The 16,495-nt window shown below is 45.4% G+C and overlaps 1 protein-coding gene across 5 annotated transcripts in view; it reads left to right on the top strand.

Annotated features, from left to right (window-relative positions):
• Positions 1–16,495, top strand: part of LOC109898769 (semaphorin-3F-like) — a 107,239-nt gene that overhangs the window by 58,776 nt on the left and 31,968 nt on the right. For all 5 annotated transcript variants that reach the window (XM_031836923.1, XM_020493865.2, XM_031837048.1 and 2 more), the window contains exons 3-4: positions 10,447–10,607; positions 10,708–10,770. In XM_031836923.1, coding sequence (XP_031692783.1) covers positions 10,447–10,607; positions 10,708–10,770 — 224 coding nt within the window. The remainder of the gene's footprint in view (positions 1–10,446; positions 10,608–10,707; positions 10,771–16,495) is intronic.

Below are 16,495 nucleotides of genomic sequence, written 5' to 3' on the forward strand. Positions count from 1 at the left end.
TAATTCACTGTATCACAATTCCAGTGGGTCAGAAGTTTACATACAATAAGTTGACCTTGCCTTAATGTAACGATTGTCGTCTTCTTCGGACAAGGAATAGGAAAGATTGGACCAAAATGCAGCGTGGTACATGTCCATCTTAAATTTATTACAACTGAACACTGAACACAAAATAACAAAAGTGAAACAACGAAAATCGAAACAGTCAGGCAAGGTGACACAACACAAAACAGGAAACAACTACCCACAAACACAGGTGGGAACAGGCTACCCAAGTATGGTTCTCAATCAGAGACAACGATAGACAGCTGCCTCTGATTGGGAACCATACCAGGCCAAACACATAGAAATACAACACACAGAACAAAACATAGAATGAAAACATAGAATGCCCACCCCAACTCACGCCCTGACCAAACCAAAATAGAGACATGAAAAAGTAACTAAGGTCAGGACGTGACACTTAAACAGCTTGGAAAATTCCAGAAAATGATGTCATGGCTTTAGAAGCTGATAGGCTAATTGACATAATTTGAGTCAATTGGAGGTGTACCTGTGGATGTATTTCAAGGCCTACCTTCAAACTCAGTGCATCTTTGCTTGACATCATGGGAAAATCAAAAGAAATCAGCCAAGACCTTAGAAAATAAATTGTAGACCTCCACAAGTCTGGTTCATCCTTGGGAGAAATTCCCAAATGCTTGAAGGTACCATGTTCATCTGTACAAACAATAGTATGCAAGTATAAACACCATGGGACCACGCAGCCATTATACTCCTCAGGAAGGAGACGTGTTCTGTCTCCTAGAGATGAATGTACTTTGGTGCGAAAAGTGCAAATCAATCCCAGAACAACAGTAAAGAACCTTGTGAAAATGCTGGAGGAAACAGGTACAACAATATCTATATCCACAGTAAAACGAGTCCTATATCGACATAACCTGAAAGGCCGCTCAGCAAGGAAGAAGCCACTGCTTCAAAACCGCCATAAAAAAAGCCAGACTACGGTTTGCAACTGCACATGGGGACAAAGATCGTACTTTTTGGAGAAATGTCCTCTGGTCTGATGAAACAACAATAGAACTGTTTGGCCATAATGAACATTGATATGTTTGAAACAAAAAGGGGGAGGCTTACAAGCCGAAAAACACCATCCCAACCGTGAAGCACGGGGGTGGCAGCATCATGTTGTGGGTGTGCTTTGCTGAAGGAGGGACTGGTGCACTTCACAAAATAGATGGCTTCATGAAGCAGGACAATTATGTGGATATATTGAAGCAACGTCTCAAGACATCAGTCAGGAAGTTAAAGCTTGGTCGCAAATGGGTCTTCCAAATGGACAATGACCCCAAGCATACTTTCAAAGTTGTGGCAAAATGGCTTAATGACAACAAAGTCAAGGTATTGGAGTGGCCATGAAAAAGCGCTGACCTCAATCCTATAGAAAAGTTGTGGGCAGAACTGAAAAAGTGTGTTCGGGCAAGGAGGCCTACAAACCTGACTCAGTTACACCAGCTCTGTCAGGAGGAATGTGTCAAAATACACATTCTTAAAATAAAGTGGTAATCCTAACTGACCTAAAACGGGGAATTTTTAAATGTCAGGAGTTTAAATGTATTTGGCTAAGGTATATGTAAATATCCAACTTCAACTGTATCTGTGCGTTCTTTGAGACTAGATATTTTTACTTGTTTTAAAAATCTTGGCAAATGAAATTTTCCTGTTTTGTTGGCAGATAATTTAGCTTATTTTAAGTCATATTTACCCCATTTTAATACTTTTTTTCTTGTTTTTGAGAGCTTATTTTTTGCCTTTCTTTTCACTTCTTTATTGAGGACTCAGTATATCCAGAGGCTGCATATGGGCAGAACAAAGAATGTAGAAACAACAAAGACCAAATGTAAGACCTATGGCAAGATAACAAATGTAACAGTGCTTAAAACCATTCTGATAATAAACAACAAACACCCTGCCTATTCATTAAAGGTTATCGGATCAGTTCTCGGATCGGCTGATACACGCAGTTCTGTTATCGGGACCATTGAAAAAATTGTATCGTGCAACCCTAGTCAGTAATGATCTTTGTCCACTCGGCCATAGCCTTTTACGTGAAGAAGTCATCTCCCGGTTGTGGATGGCGTCCGAGAGGAGTGTCGCAATGCACTTGGGATATGTGAGGTGAAAGGCGTAATAACACGCCATGAGATAAGTCACCCAGGCATAGATGTTCTCTTTTGGGAAGGTCACCACTGGCATGGTTCCAATGGCCAGTATGCAGTTGGTTTCGCAGACAATCACGACAGGGCTGAAGATTGGTCTCGCCTGAAGAAAGGTGTTGGGGACTTCTGCAGACTGACACAAACACAAAGAGAAAAACAAATATGACCACAAAAACAAAGTGGAAGGGGGTGGAGTGTGGAAGGGGTGGAGGAGGAGGAGGAGGAGGAGGAGGAGGAGGAGGAGGAGGAGGAGGAGGAGGAGGAGGAGGAGGGAAAGGGTGTGGGAGTGGGGCTGAAATCACAGGTCCCAGAGGAGGTGCCTGGTCTACACAGGTCTGATTCTTCACACTGTATAAGACATACATTTATTCAATGGTAATTATAAAGAACAAATAGCACCACACTGTAACCACACAACGTAACAGCAAACACCAAAACAAATACATCTTCAGATACATGTATTGTAATGACGGCCAGGAAAGGCTTCTTTGATAACAGGAAACACTGCCTGCATGGTTAGATTAAATGTCTCCCAACTGTGAAAATCTAACATTATCTCATTTTCACCATGAGTAAGTCTCCAAATGGTTCTGAAGAAGTGCTCTGGCCCGGGAAAGAGATCACATAAATCCTCCTTTAAGAAGCTGGACACCATGTCTGTGCTTATATTAGCAGCTGAAATACACATTTAACCACATGGTAAATAGTTAAATAATTAGCAACTAATACATAGACGCAAAGTGTCAGGTTGATATAGGTTAGCATACTGTCTTCCCTTTCCAATTAATGCAGGAATGATTTACCAAGCTAGCTAATGTTAGCTAACAAAATTAGATTACTGTTAGTCTATTCATGTATAGTTTTCTTTATTAAAGAACCATGAATAGAAACCACGCTGCATTTTGGTCCGCCTCTCCTTCAACTCAAGAGAACCGTTACAACCAGTATATCATTAACGTTGATGTTAATTACTTTAAACCAAAAGATAGTGCAAGCTAATGAAACTAACTAAATTGTCGCCCTTTTTGAAACTCTTAGTTATGTTAATCTTAGATAGCCTAGCTAAGATTGTCGACAATGACTGGTAGTCTAATTTTGTTAGCTAACATTAACTGACGGTGTCAGTTATTAGGGCACATTTACACCTTATTATCACTATTTCTGGCAAAGAAACACTATCAATCTAACCAAAGTTAAACTGTTAAACTGCTAACAGTCAACGTTACCTAGTTAAAATAGCATGCTAACTTGGTTTGCCAACTTTCCAATTCAAATGAACGTTAGCTAACTAAAGGTAGACGGGTATAAACAAATGAACATGACCTTTTAATACTGCGGTTGATATATGATCCATTGCCCGGATATGTGTCATTCATTCCATCTTCGTTCATGGTGTTGTTAAATGACGCAAAGCTTTGACTTTTTATTTATAGGCCTCCCTTATGTAGCTAGATAATGTAATGAACGTATGTCAGTTAAGCAATATCACACGAAAGGGAGTGCTGAACATCAGCACAGCTGTGATTCGGTCGTAGGTGCAAGGCCGCAGGCCGAGTGCCGAAGATAATAATATTCAGAATAACAGCACGACCTCGAGTGTGATATTGCTTTTATACAACAGTTCTACAAGCACCATTTATTAGTTAACAGTAATAAGCGACAACAAATTATGATTTGTTTATTTATTTAATAATTTATTTGGCTCTGCCAACATACATAGTTCCACAACTGGACTGGGACACATAGTTCCACAACTGGACTGGGACACATAGTTCCACAACTGGACTGGGACACATAGTTCCACAACTGGACTGGGACACATAGTTCCACAACTGGACTGGGACACATAGTTCCACAACTGGACTGGGACACATAGTTCCACAACTGGACTGGGACACATAGTTCCACAACTGGACTGGGACACATAGTTCCACAACTGGACTGGGACACATAGTTCCACAACTGGACTGGGACACATAGTTCCACAACTGGACTGGGACACATAGTTCCACAACTGGACTGGGACACATAGTTCCACAACTGGACTGGGACACATAGTTCCACAACTGGACTGGGACACATTGTTCCACAACTGGACTGGGACACATAGTTCCACAACTGGACTGGGACACATAGTTCCACAACTGGACTGGGACACATAGTTCCACAACTGGACTGGGACACATTGTTCCACAACTGGACTGGGACACATTGTTCCACAACTGGACTGGGACACATAGTTCCACAACTGGACTGGGACACATAGTTCCACAACTGGACTGGGACACATAGTTCCACAACTGGACTGGGACACATAGTTCCACAACTGGACTGGGACACATAGTTCCACAACTGGACTGGGACACATAGTTCCACAACTGGACTGGGACACATAGTTCCACAACTGGACTGGGACACATAGTTCCACAACTGGACTGGGACACATAGTTCCACAACTGGACTGGGACACATAGTTCCACAACTGGACTGGGACACATAGTTCCACAACTGGACTGGGACACATAGTTCCACAACTGGACTGGGACACATAGTTCCACAACTGGACTGGGACACATTGTTCCACAACTGGACTGGGACACATAGTTCCACAACTGGACTGGGACACATAGTTCCACAACTGGACTGGGACACATAGTTCCACAACTGGACTGGGACACATTGTTCCACAACTGGACTGGGACACATTGTTCCACAACTGGACTGGGACACATAGTTCCACAACTGGACTGGGACACATAGTTCCACAACTGGACTGGGACACATAGTTCCACAACTGGACTGGGACACAGTTCCACAACTGGACTGGGACACATAGTTCCACAACTGGACTGGGACACATAGTTCCACAACTGGACTGGGACACATAGTTCCACAACTGGACTGGGACACATAGTTCCACAACTGGACTGAGACACATAGTTCCACAACTGGACTGAGACACATAGTTCCACAACTGGACTGGAACTGGACTGTTGTCAAGCACCACGTAAACATTTTCCTACACACTAGCTTGCTACTTTGTGTAGGTCTACACGTTACCGTCCTCTCCTGATGACCATTCATAATTTAACTAAAATGTTATTTGAGGAAATATGTTCATCTTTGTGGTGCGACGTTTGTTACAGTCTAAGATAGATAACGATCGTTAATGTAATTAATTAATGGTTATTAGAACACCTGTAAAGCGGAGTGATACATGTATAGTTCAAAGTCCCAGTGCTGTTATTCTCTACTCCAATCAAATTACTTGGTCGTAAAAAAAATACTTGTGAACATCATTTTGAGTTCTTTTCACCCTTTTCATAGTAAGCAGTGGGAACGTTTTACTTGCGTTTCCTTTTAGTAACGTTCAAGTGCGTTATCTGCTGTGTTTTTCGGACTTTTTCATTGAAACTGTTATTGAGCCATATCAATAGATTTCAGTCGCAGCCCTGATTTCTGGTTGCTCTGTGGTATTGGCGGATGCACTGAGGAATATAGAGTGTACAATTCCTTCTATCATCATGTAAAGAGAAGATACACCTTCAACACCTACTTGAAGCCACCCGACCAGGTGAACAGCCATCGGAGGAAAGCCAAGTAAGTAGCTAGCTAGGATTTGTTTTTGTTTACTGCTGGATTTAAAAAAAAAATGTTTTCATGAATGGACGACACACGGACCAAAGTCATACTGTCCATAGGCTATTCTATCATTTTATCTATAATGACTCTTATGGCTAAAGCTGGGTTAATGTGAAAATAATGTCCCACAGGAACAAAACACTTAAATAGCTCTAATGGTGAAACTAAATACACTTTGAAATAATAATCTGTTTCTTTGACATGTGGTACACAGGACAACATTCAACCCGATCAGCTTCTAGCTAACTCCAGCATCACCGATCAGCAACTCCATACACCTGACTCAGACGAAGGGAAAAGGGGAATTGACCAACATGGAGCTGTCACAGTAAGTAAGTAAGTTACTCGGTTGGTGGCAATCTACTGAAATTGACCATGTTTTTTTAAGTACTTGGCTATACTAATAGCATTCATAGTCAGTCTTCACAACCACTTCTCCTGTCACAAACATTATACTTGTCATGAACTAGTAATGTCCAGCCTGCACATGTCAGGATACTACATTCAATGTCAACTTTTTTTTAGGATCTGACTACACATGCCACTGCTTTTGTGATAAATGCCAGAGCCAAGCATCGTCTCTCACTGGTAAGATGCTTTTCCTGAACAGAGCACAGCATTTGGTTTGTTACATTATGCAGAGCATTTTGTAGTGGTTCAGTGATGGTTGAGTTCATTCTTGGTGCTAGGTTGTCCACCTTACTATTGTTGATCCCTTATGTCCTTATGTTAATGAATATGTCAAATACAAAATCTGTATGTCATAAGTATCCATGAAGGTGTGTTCCAACCTTCATGATTGATGACATCACCACCTCTCTCTCTCTCTCATTTTCAGAATGGCGTGAATGACATTGTTGCTGGGGTACAGCCGTATCAATCACCACTATTGGACAACCTCAGGAAGCAGATGGAGGCAGTCCTAAAGAAGCATTCAGGAAGCAGATGGAGGCAGTGCTAAAGAAGCATTCAGGAAGCAGATGGAGGCAGTGCTAAAGAAGCATTCAGGAAGCAGATGGAGGCAGTGCTAAAGAAGCATTCAGGAAGCAGATGGAGGCAGTGCTAAAGAAGCATTCAGGAAGCACATCAGGTCAACTTGAAGAAGATGCAATGGATATATGTGACAATTTCATTGAGCCTTTTGCTGGCATTGCAACATTTCGAAAGCGCAGTGTTATTAAGAAGCAGTTTAGCTGTTTGGACGCAGAGGAAATTCTAAATGCTCAAACCATATGCAGGATGAACCATATGCAGGATGAACCATATGCAGGATGAACCATATGCAGGATGAACCATATGCAGGATGAACCATATGCAGGATGAAATGTGGAGGATCAAAGACATTTTCATCAAAGACTAATTATTTCATTATGTACCATTAGTCAAAAGTCTAGAACAGTTCTTATCCCACCCAAGGATTTCTTCTGGTTGAAAAAAGACCCCAGATGTGCAGGGAATGTTTTTTTCATGACATTGTTGATGGTGCTCTTCTAAAATCACATCCCTTATTTTCAGAGAAACCAAATACATTGCAGATTGTTCTGTACACGGATGAAATAGAGATCTGTAATCCACTAGGATCCTTTGCATCAAAAAACAAGTTGTTAATGGTGTACTACACCCTAGGAAACATAAATCCAAAATACAGGTCTAAACTGTCTGCTATCAGGCTACTTGCCGTGGCTAGATCACCAGACCTCCGTCAATCTGGTGTAGATGTAAAATTGAATAGAATCAAGGAAGACATGGATACATTGTACAGTGGGGTTAAAATGAAAACTATTAACGGAGAGAAAATGATATATGGTGCCATGGTCTCTCTCTGTGGAGACACCCTGGCACAACATGAACTAGCAGGGTTCAAAGAGGGTGTGGGCTTTACCTACAGTAAGTTCAGACACTGTGAGTGTTCTTTTGAAGACATGCAGTCACTCTTCAATGAGGATGCATATACTAAAAGGACATTGGAGAAGCATGTCAGAAGGTGTGATGAAATAGAAAAGGCTAAGACGGACTTTGAAATTATAGAACAACTCCGCAAGACATTATGCATGTAATTTTGGAGGGCATTGGAAATCAAATGTGTTTTGAATCATCTTGTTGTGTCAGGACAGATTGATCTGGACTCAGTGAATTCTGCTATTCTTGGTTTCCTTTATTCCCCTCTAGATGTTAGAGATCGGCCATCCCCAATTTCTGTTAGTACATTAACGTCAAGTGATGGTAAACTAAAACAGTCATCTGGGCAAATGCTTGTCCTGCTAGGGATATTGCCATTTGTTTTGGAGAGTTTGGAATTCAATGCATACAGTATATGATGCATTTGCCATCACAGATAAAGTCATTGGGGCCAATGGTTAGACATATGTGTATGCGTTTTGAGTATTAACATTGTTTAAAGAAACAATGGGCTTCCAAGCTAAATTTAAAACATATTTGCAGGTCTTTGTTTAATCATAACCAAATATATGAAAGTTGCCAAAGTGTTGACAGTTCAATGCACCCAATTTTTTCAAATGAAATGTTAAATGAGGTTAAAGATCTACAATATTTCTGTGGAAAATTCAGGGACTTCCTAGGTTTCAATAAAGTTAACCATGCTATATCAGTCAAATGGCTTGTGATACATTTGAATAAATACATAACTCAGAAGTCCATGATCTTTGCCAAAGTACTGACACATTTCTTGTTGATTCTAGGCTTTATTGTTTGGAATATCAGCCATTTCAAACTACGTTTTGCAGAGAAAGTGGGTAGGAGTCTGTTCCCATGTTTATGCCTCCTCTGTCTCGTCCCGCCCCGACACACACACACTACATGTTCATGTTTTTAAATGTATGTAAATTGTAAAGTATTTTGCCTGTAATGTATTTTCCGTTATGTGTCGGACCCCAGTAAAACTAACTGTCACCACGTTGGCGTCAGCTAATGGGGATCCTAATAAATCAAACCCCATACAGGCTTTGGGGTTTTATGATGGCTTATGCTGATATTGTGCTGATATTAGATATTAAATATTATATATTCACGTTGAGACACTTCTTGTAAACCCAGGTTGCATTTCCTGTCTGAGTGTGCGTTCCCTTAGTTACCACGTTACAGCAAGAACAGATATTGTCCATTCCCTGTGTTAGTCTCGCATCACCCACAGTCTGACGGGCACCTCTTAATGTTACTGTTACACAGAATGAAAATGTCTATGGAAATACTCTTCGTGCGTCACTTTTGGGATGTGTGTAATTACATTTATATACCATAACTCATAGCAATTCAAAAAGCAAAAACCATAATAACAGCCAGCGAGGGTTCGTATGTCATACAGAGCAACTGAATGTAAACAGAAGATTGGAGTAGCAGGTATCGCTCCACCACAGCTAATGTAAATGTTAGTGGGTAGCGGGGGTGTCGGAGGATTACATTTGGAGCCTAGTTTTATGAGTGGTTGAAGTTATTGTAAGCGGCACAAGGTTTGTTTTTGTGTGTGTGCTTGGATAATGTTGGCATGACTTTGTGGAGGAAATATGACTTCCCCCCAAAAGGACTGTTACTGTAAGGTTCCTGTGCCAGTTCTAGGATCTTGTTGCCTTGAACTGACTCTCAATAAAAGGCTAATCACTTTTGAATATACAGAATAAAGGAAACACCAACATAAATAGTCTTAATAGGGCATTTGGCCACCACGAGCCAGAACACCACAGTGAACTCTTCCATGAGAAATTGTTCCGTTCTTCCACCAGAAATTCCATAATTTGGTGTTTTATTGAGGGTGGTGGAAAACGCTGTCTCAGAATCTCCCATAGGTGTTCAATTGGGTTGAGATCTGGTGACAGCTGGCCATGGCATATGGTTTACATCGTTTTCATGCTCATCAAACCACTCAGTGACCACTTGTTCCTTGTGGATGGAGGCATTGTCATCCAATGGGAGCAGGGGCATTATCATCCTATGGGAGCAGGGGCATTGTCATCCTATGGGAGCAGGGGCATTGTCATCCTATGGGAGCAGGGGCATTATCATCCTATGGGAGCAGGGGCATTATCATCCTATGGGAGCAGGGGCATTATCATCCTATGGGAGCAGGGGCATTATCATCCTATGGGAGCAGGGGCATTATCATCCTATGGGAGCAGGGGCATTGTCATCCTATGGGAGCAGGGGCATTATCATCCTATGGGAGCAGGGGCATTGTCATCCTATGGGAGCAGGGGCATTGTCATCCTATGGGAGCAGGGGCATTATCATCCTATGGGAGCAGGGGCATTATCATCCTATGGGAGCAGGGGAATTGTCATCCTATGGGAGCAGGGGCATTGCCATGGTAGCTAAAATAATGTCCCCAAGATTTGCCTGCTCAGCATTTTATTCATACCCTAAGCATAATTGCTTAATGAACTAAGGAAGGATACCTGTGTGGAAGCACCTGGTTTCAATATATTTTGTATCCCTCATTTACTAAAGTGTTTCCATTATTTTGGCAGTAACCTGTATGTGAATGACATGTTTCTTAATATACACTGCACTTTACGGCCACATTGTTCATGACTACAGTGATTAAACCTAATTCTCTTCCTCTCCCTCGCTTTAGAGCTGAGATCTACTGGCACTGCCCACCACTTCTCCTTCCTGCTCAACTCAACAGACTACCGTATCCTGCGTATGGACGAGGACCACGACCGCATGTACGTGGGCAGCAAGGACTACATCCTGTCTCTGGACCTGCACGACATCAACAAGGAGCCACTCATAGTAAGAGATGCCCCACTCCATTATTGATCCTAGCTAGACCTGATGGATACTGCATGTCTAGCACTAAAACTAACCTTCTTCTCTCTCTCCTCTCGCTCAGATTCACTGGCCAGTTGCTCCTCAGAGGAAAACTGAGTGTGTTTTGTCTGGAAAGGATATCAACGTGAGTACCATACTCTCTCAATCATCTTGACATGTGGGTTAGTTGTGCTCTTGGTGTAAGAAATGGTCTAGTTTTGAAAGAACTGTCTGGCTGGTTTTAGTGGCCACCAAAGGGCTCCTGTCAGAGAGACTTGGATTCAGGACTTCACTTTGATCACTTTGAACTGTTTTATTTTGGCAGGTCAATCATCAGAAGACATTGAAGTTATAGAATGTAGTATGTATGGTTCTAGGAACAATGGAAATGTGACAGTTATTAACAAATCCACAATAAGTTACAGTTACCCTGGCACAATTCATCAATCAATACACATTCAATACACATTTCCCATATAATGCTACTGAAACGGTTTAAACTTAAATGAACAATATGCAAAATGCTGAAGCTAAGTCGCCATGGGCAAGCAATAGGGCAGTGCAGCATCAACAGTAAAGTTCAAGAACATCATTCTATAAGGCAGAAACTACAGAACAAATCAAAGTACATAGTCAGACAAAGCATCAGATAATAACTCACTTTTGGTCAATGACGCATTCTGCTGGTTCTTCATCTGAGGGCTGTTGCTCGGTGTGGTGTTCGTCTTCGATGAGGTTTAACAGCGGTTGGCATCCAATACATTATGCATTACCGCCACCAACTAAACTGGGGTATAAATCCATTATACTTTGCGTGATACATTTTTTATAATAATAAATCAATTCTCTGCCACCTCCCTACACCCTACACTGATTAAAAACCCACCACCCTATTCCTCTATTTAAACCTATCTGATCCTACCTCAGGCCAACGGCCTGGGAGGATGGAACACCACTACTCAACACACCCTGTAACTCTTCTGACGTCAAAAGCTCGTACACCCAAATACTTCTCTGCAGCTGCCACCGCAACCTCTATTTTCTGCGATGTACATTCCATCCATGCAGTACAATTGATTACCATTGCTATGAACGCTAAAAAGCCAATCTTACTGAATACACAGTATATCACTCATTGGCCTATCCCTCTGTAGTAGCACAGATCTACTACTCACACGAATCCTCTCCCTTGACCCATCTTTCTCTACTTTCTTCACTGTCTCAGCACACGACACCCTCTGCACTTCTTAACCCTGGTAACCTCAACCTACCTCTCTCTCACTGGACATTTCTGATCCCAGCCCCATGGGCACCCCTACAATTACAACGTACCGCTTCTTTCCCTAATGCTACACTTTCCTTTGTCTCATGCCCTTCTGCACACTTCTCACACCTAGGATCCTCCCTCATACACACTGCTGCCACTTGCGCATAAGCGTGACACCTTTAACAATGTAATGGATTAGGCACAAAAGCTGGTACGGGATAACGGAAATATCCTAACATCACTTTGTCTGGCAAAGACTCAACATCAATACTCAAAAGAACAGACAATGAATCTTCTGTTTCACCACTCACGCCATCCTGTCTGCGTCGCACCAAATGACGAGCATCACAAACACAGGGAATTTTCTCCCTCAGTTCGTCCACTTTCACATTTCCCGCTACCCCAGTAATCACTCCTTTCAATAGCTGTCAGGTGACTTGCCAGGTGACTTGGCGGCTATTTTGGAGAGGCACTTTGACACTTTGATAGTGAGTTGGCCATTAAACATGGAATAATCCGCAACAGTTTACATTATGCAGCCATATTCCATCATTCCCTTCCCTTACCCCTTTGAATCATGATCTGTTATAGTGAGGAGGACTGTAGCTGGAGGCTAGAGCTCCTGTTTTACCACATCTGTTTCAGAGGGTTAAATCCTGCACATACACTCACACACACACACCACAGCCCCCCGTGGACCTGAGAGCACCATTTAAATTCATATCAAGGTCTGATCCTCCTCTGATTTCTCTTTTGATTTGTTCACACATGTCAACACCCCCACACACAGCCCTAAGGGTGTATTTGGGCAGTGGCATGCAGGATGGAGTATGGATAATAACCGTGCTCCCCTGCTAGTTTTCAGAGAGCAGGCTTCTGTTTATCCAACTGGAATGTTCATTTAGATGCGCTCGCTGACCCACACAGCTCACCACCTCGGGCCCCTGTGTGTGTGTGTGTGTGTGTGTGTGTGTGTGCGTGCGTGCGTGCGTGCGTGCGTGCGTGCGTGCGTGCGTGCGTGCGTGCGTGCGTGCGTGCGTGCGTGCGTGCGTGCGTGCGTGCGTGCGTGCGTGCAGGTTGGAATTCCAACACAGTAATAATAAGAGAGAAAATGTAGACATCTTGGCAAACCCCCTCTTTATGTAATGACGGATTATGACATTTCAAAAGCAATTCAAAGGGGATGTCATTTCAGGCAAGAGGTCAAAGGCAATCATGCACACTGCACTCCCTGTGGGGGAGCACAACTTTGCAATGAATACCTATACCTACACACACACACACTGGCCCTGTATCACTGTGGTCAGCATGGAGGCCTGATCCTGTATCACTGTGGTCAGCATGGAGGCCTGGTCCTGGAGGCCTGGCCCTGTATCACTGTGTTCAGCATGGAGGCCTGGTCCTGTATCATTGTGGTCAGAATGGAGGCCTGGTCCTGTATCACTGTGGTCAGCATGGAGGCCTGGTCCTGTATCACTGTGATCAGCATGGAGGCCTGATCCTGTATCACTGTGGCCAGCATGGAGGCCTGGTCCTGGAGACCTGGCCCTGTAGCAACGTGGCCAGCATGGAGGCCTGGTCCTGTAGGCCTGGCCCTGTATCACCGTGGCCAGCATGGAGGCCTGGTCCTGGAGACCTGGTCCTGTATCACTGTGGTCAGCATGGAGGCCTGGTCCTGTATCACTGTGGTCAGCATGGAGGCCTGGCCCTGTATTACTGTGGTCAGCATGGATGCCTGGCCCTGTATTACTGTGGACAGCATGGAGGCCTGGCCCTGTATTACTGTGGTCAGCATGGAGGCCTGGCCCTGTATTACTGTGGACAGCATGGAGGCATGGCCCTGTATTACTGTGGACAGCATGGAGGCCTGGTCCTGTATCACTGTGGTCAGCATGGAGGCCTGGCCCTGTATTACTGTGGTCAGCATGGAGGCCTGGCCCTGTATCACTGTGATCAGCATGGAGGCCTGGTCCTGGATACCTGGTCCTGTATCACTGTGGTCAGCATGGATACCTGGTCCTGTACCACTGTGGTCAGCATGGAGGCCTGGTCCTGTATCACTGTGGCCAGCATGGAGGCCTGGCTGGTGTTAAGGCAAGGATACTGGCTGGGGTTAAGACAGGAGGGCTGGGTGTGGTTGAGGCATTGGGACTGGCTGGAGTTACGGTATGGGGACTGGCTAGCGTTAAGGAAGGGGCACTGGCTGGGGTTAAGACAGGAGGGCTGGGTGTGGTTGAGGCATTGGGACTGGCTGGAGTTAAGGTATGGGGACTGGCTAGCGTTAAGGCAGGGGCACTGGCTGGGGTTAAGGCTGGGGGAATGGGTAGGGTTAAGCCATGTGCACTGACTGGCATTAAGGCAGGGGCAGTGGCTAGGGTTATTACAGAGGGGCTGAGTGGGGTTGAGGCTGAGGGACTGGCTGGCATTAAGGCTGGGGGACTGGCTGGTGTTTTTTTATTTTACCTTTATTTAACTAGGCAAGTCAGTTAAGAACAAATTCTTATTTTCAATGACGGCCTAGGAACTGTGGGTTAACTGCCTGTTCAGGGGCAGAACGACAGATTTGTACCTAGTCAGCTCGGGGGTTTGAACTTGCAACCTTCCGGTTACTAGTCCAACGCTCTAACCACTAGGCTACCCTGCCGCCCCACCATGGAGGCCTGGTCCTGGAGACCTGGTCCTGTATCACTGTGGTCAGCATGGAAGCCTGGTCCTGGAGGCCAGGCCCTGTATCACTGTGATCAGCATGGAGGCCTGGCTCTGTATCACTGTGATCAGCATGGAGGCATGGCCCTGTATCACGGTGGTCAGCATGGAGGCCTGGCCCTGTATCACGGTGGTCAGCATGGAGGCCTGGCTCTGTCTCACTGTGATCAGCATGGAGGCCTGGTCCTGTATCACTGTGATCAGCATGGAGGCCTGGTCCTGTATCACTGTGATCAGCATGGAGGCCTGATCCTGTATCACTGTGGCCAGCATGGAGGCCTGGTCCTGGAGACCTGGCCCTGTAGCAACGTGGCCAGCATGGAGGCCTGGTCCTGTAGGCCTGGCCCTGTATCACCGTGGCCAGCATGGAGGCCTGGTCCTGGAGACCTGGTCCTGTATCACTGTGGTCAGCATGGAGGCCTGGTCCTGTATCACTGTGGTCAGCATGGAGGCCTGGCCCTGTATTACTGTGGTCAGCATGGATGCCTGGCCCTGTATTACTGTGGACAGCATGGAGGCCTGGCCCTGTATTACTGTGGTCAGCATGGAGGCCTGGCCCTGTATTACTGTGGACAGCATGGAGGCATGGCCCTGTATTACAGTGGACAGCATGGAGGCCTGGTCCTGTATCACTGTGGTCAGCATGGAGGCCTGGTCCTGTATCACTGTGGTCAGCATGGAGGCCTGGCCCTGTATTACTGTGGTCAGCATGGATGCCTGGCCCTGTATTACTGTGGACAGCATGGAGGCATGGCCCTGTATTACAGTGGACAGCATGGAGGCCTGGTCCTGTATCACTGTGGTCAGCATGGAGGCCTGGCCCTGTATTACTGTGGTCAGCATGGAGGCCTGGCCCTGTATTACTGTGGTCAGCATGGAGGCCTGGCCCTGTATCACTGTGGTCAGCATGGATACCTGGTCCTGTACCACTGTGGTCAGCATGGAGGCCTGGTCCTGTACCACTGTGGCCAGCATGGAGGCCTGGCTGGTGTTAAGGCAAGGATACTGGCTGGGGTTAAGACAGGAGGGCTGGGTGTGGTTGAGGCATTGGGACTGGCTGGAGTTAAGGTATGGGGACTGGCTAGCGTTAAGGCAGGGGCACTGGCTGGGGTTAAGGCTGGGGGAATGGGTAGGGTTAAGCCATGTGCACTGACTGGCATTAAGGCAGGGGCAGTGGCTAGGGTTATTACAGGGGGGCTGAGTGGGGTTGAGGCTGAGGGACTGGCTGGCATTAAGGCTGGGGGACTGGCTGGTGTTTTTTTATTTTACCTTTATTTAACTAGGCAAGTCAGTTAAGAACAAATTCTTATTTTCAATGACGGCCTAGGAACTGTGGGTTAACTGCCTGTTCAGGGGCAGAACGACAGATTTGTACCTAGTCAGCTCGGGGGTTTGAACTTGCAACCTTCCGGTTACTAGTCCAACGCTCTAACCACTAGGCTACCCTGCCGCCCCACCATGGAGGCCTGGTCCTGGAGACCTGGTCCTGTATCACTGTGGTCAGCATGGATACCTGGTCCTGTACCACTGTGGCCAGCATGGAGGTCTGGCTGGTGTTAAGGCAAGGATAGGCAGGGGGGCTGGCTGGTGTTAAGGCAGGGGTACTGGCTTGGGTTAAGGCAGGGGTACTGGCTTGGGATAAGCCAGGGGGACTGGCTGGTGTTAAGACAGGGGGACTGGCTGGTGTTAAGGCAGGGGTACTGGCTTGGGTTAAGACAGGGGGACTGGCTGGTGTTAAGACAGGGGGACTGGCTGGTGTTAAGGCTGGGGGACTGGCTGGTGTTAAGCCAGGGGGACTGGCTGGCATTAAGGCTGGGGGACTGGCTTGGGTTAAGGCAGGGGGACTGGCTGGTGTTAAGACAGGGGGACTGGCTGGTGTTAAGACAGGGGGACTGGC

The sequence above is a fragment of the Oncorhynchus kisutch genome, linkage group LG1 (genome assembly GCF_002021735.2).
Source record: "Oncorhynchus kisutch isolate 150728-3 linkage group LG1, Okis_V2, whole genome shotgun sequence".
Classification (NCBI taxonomy): Eukaryota; Metazoa; Chordata; class Actinopteri; order Salmoniformes; family Salmonidae; genus Oncorhynchus; species Oncorhynchus kisutch.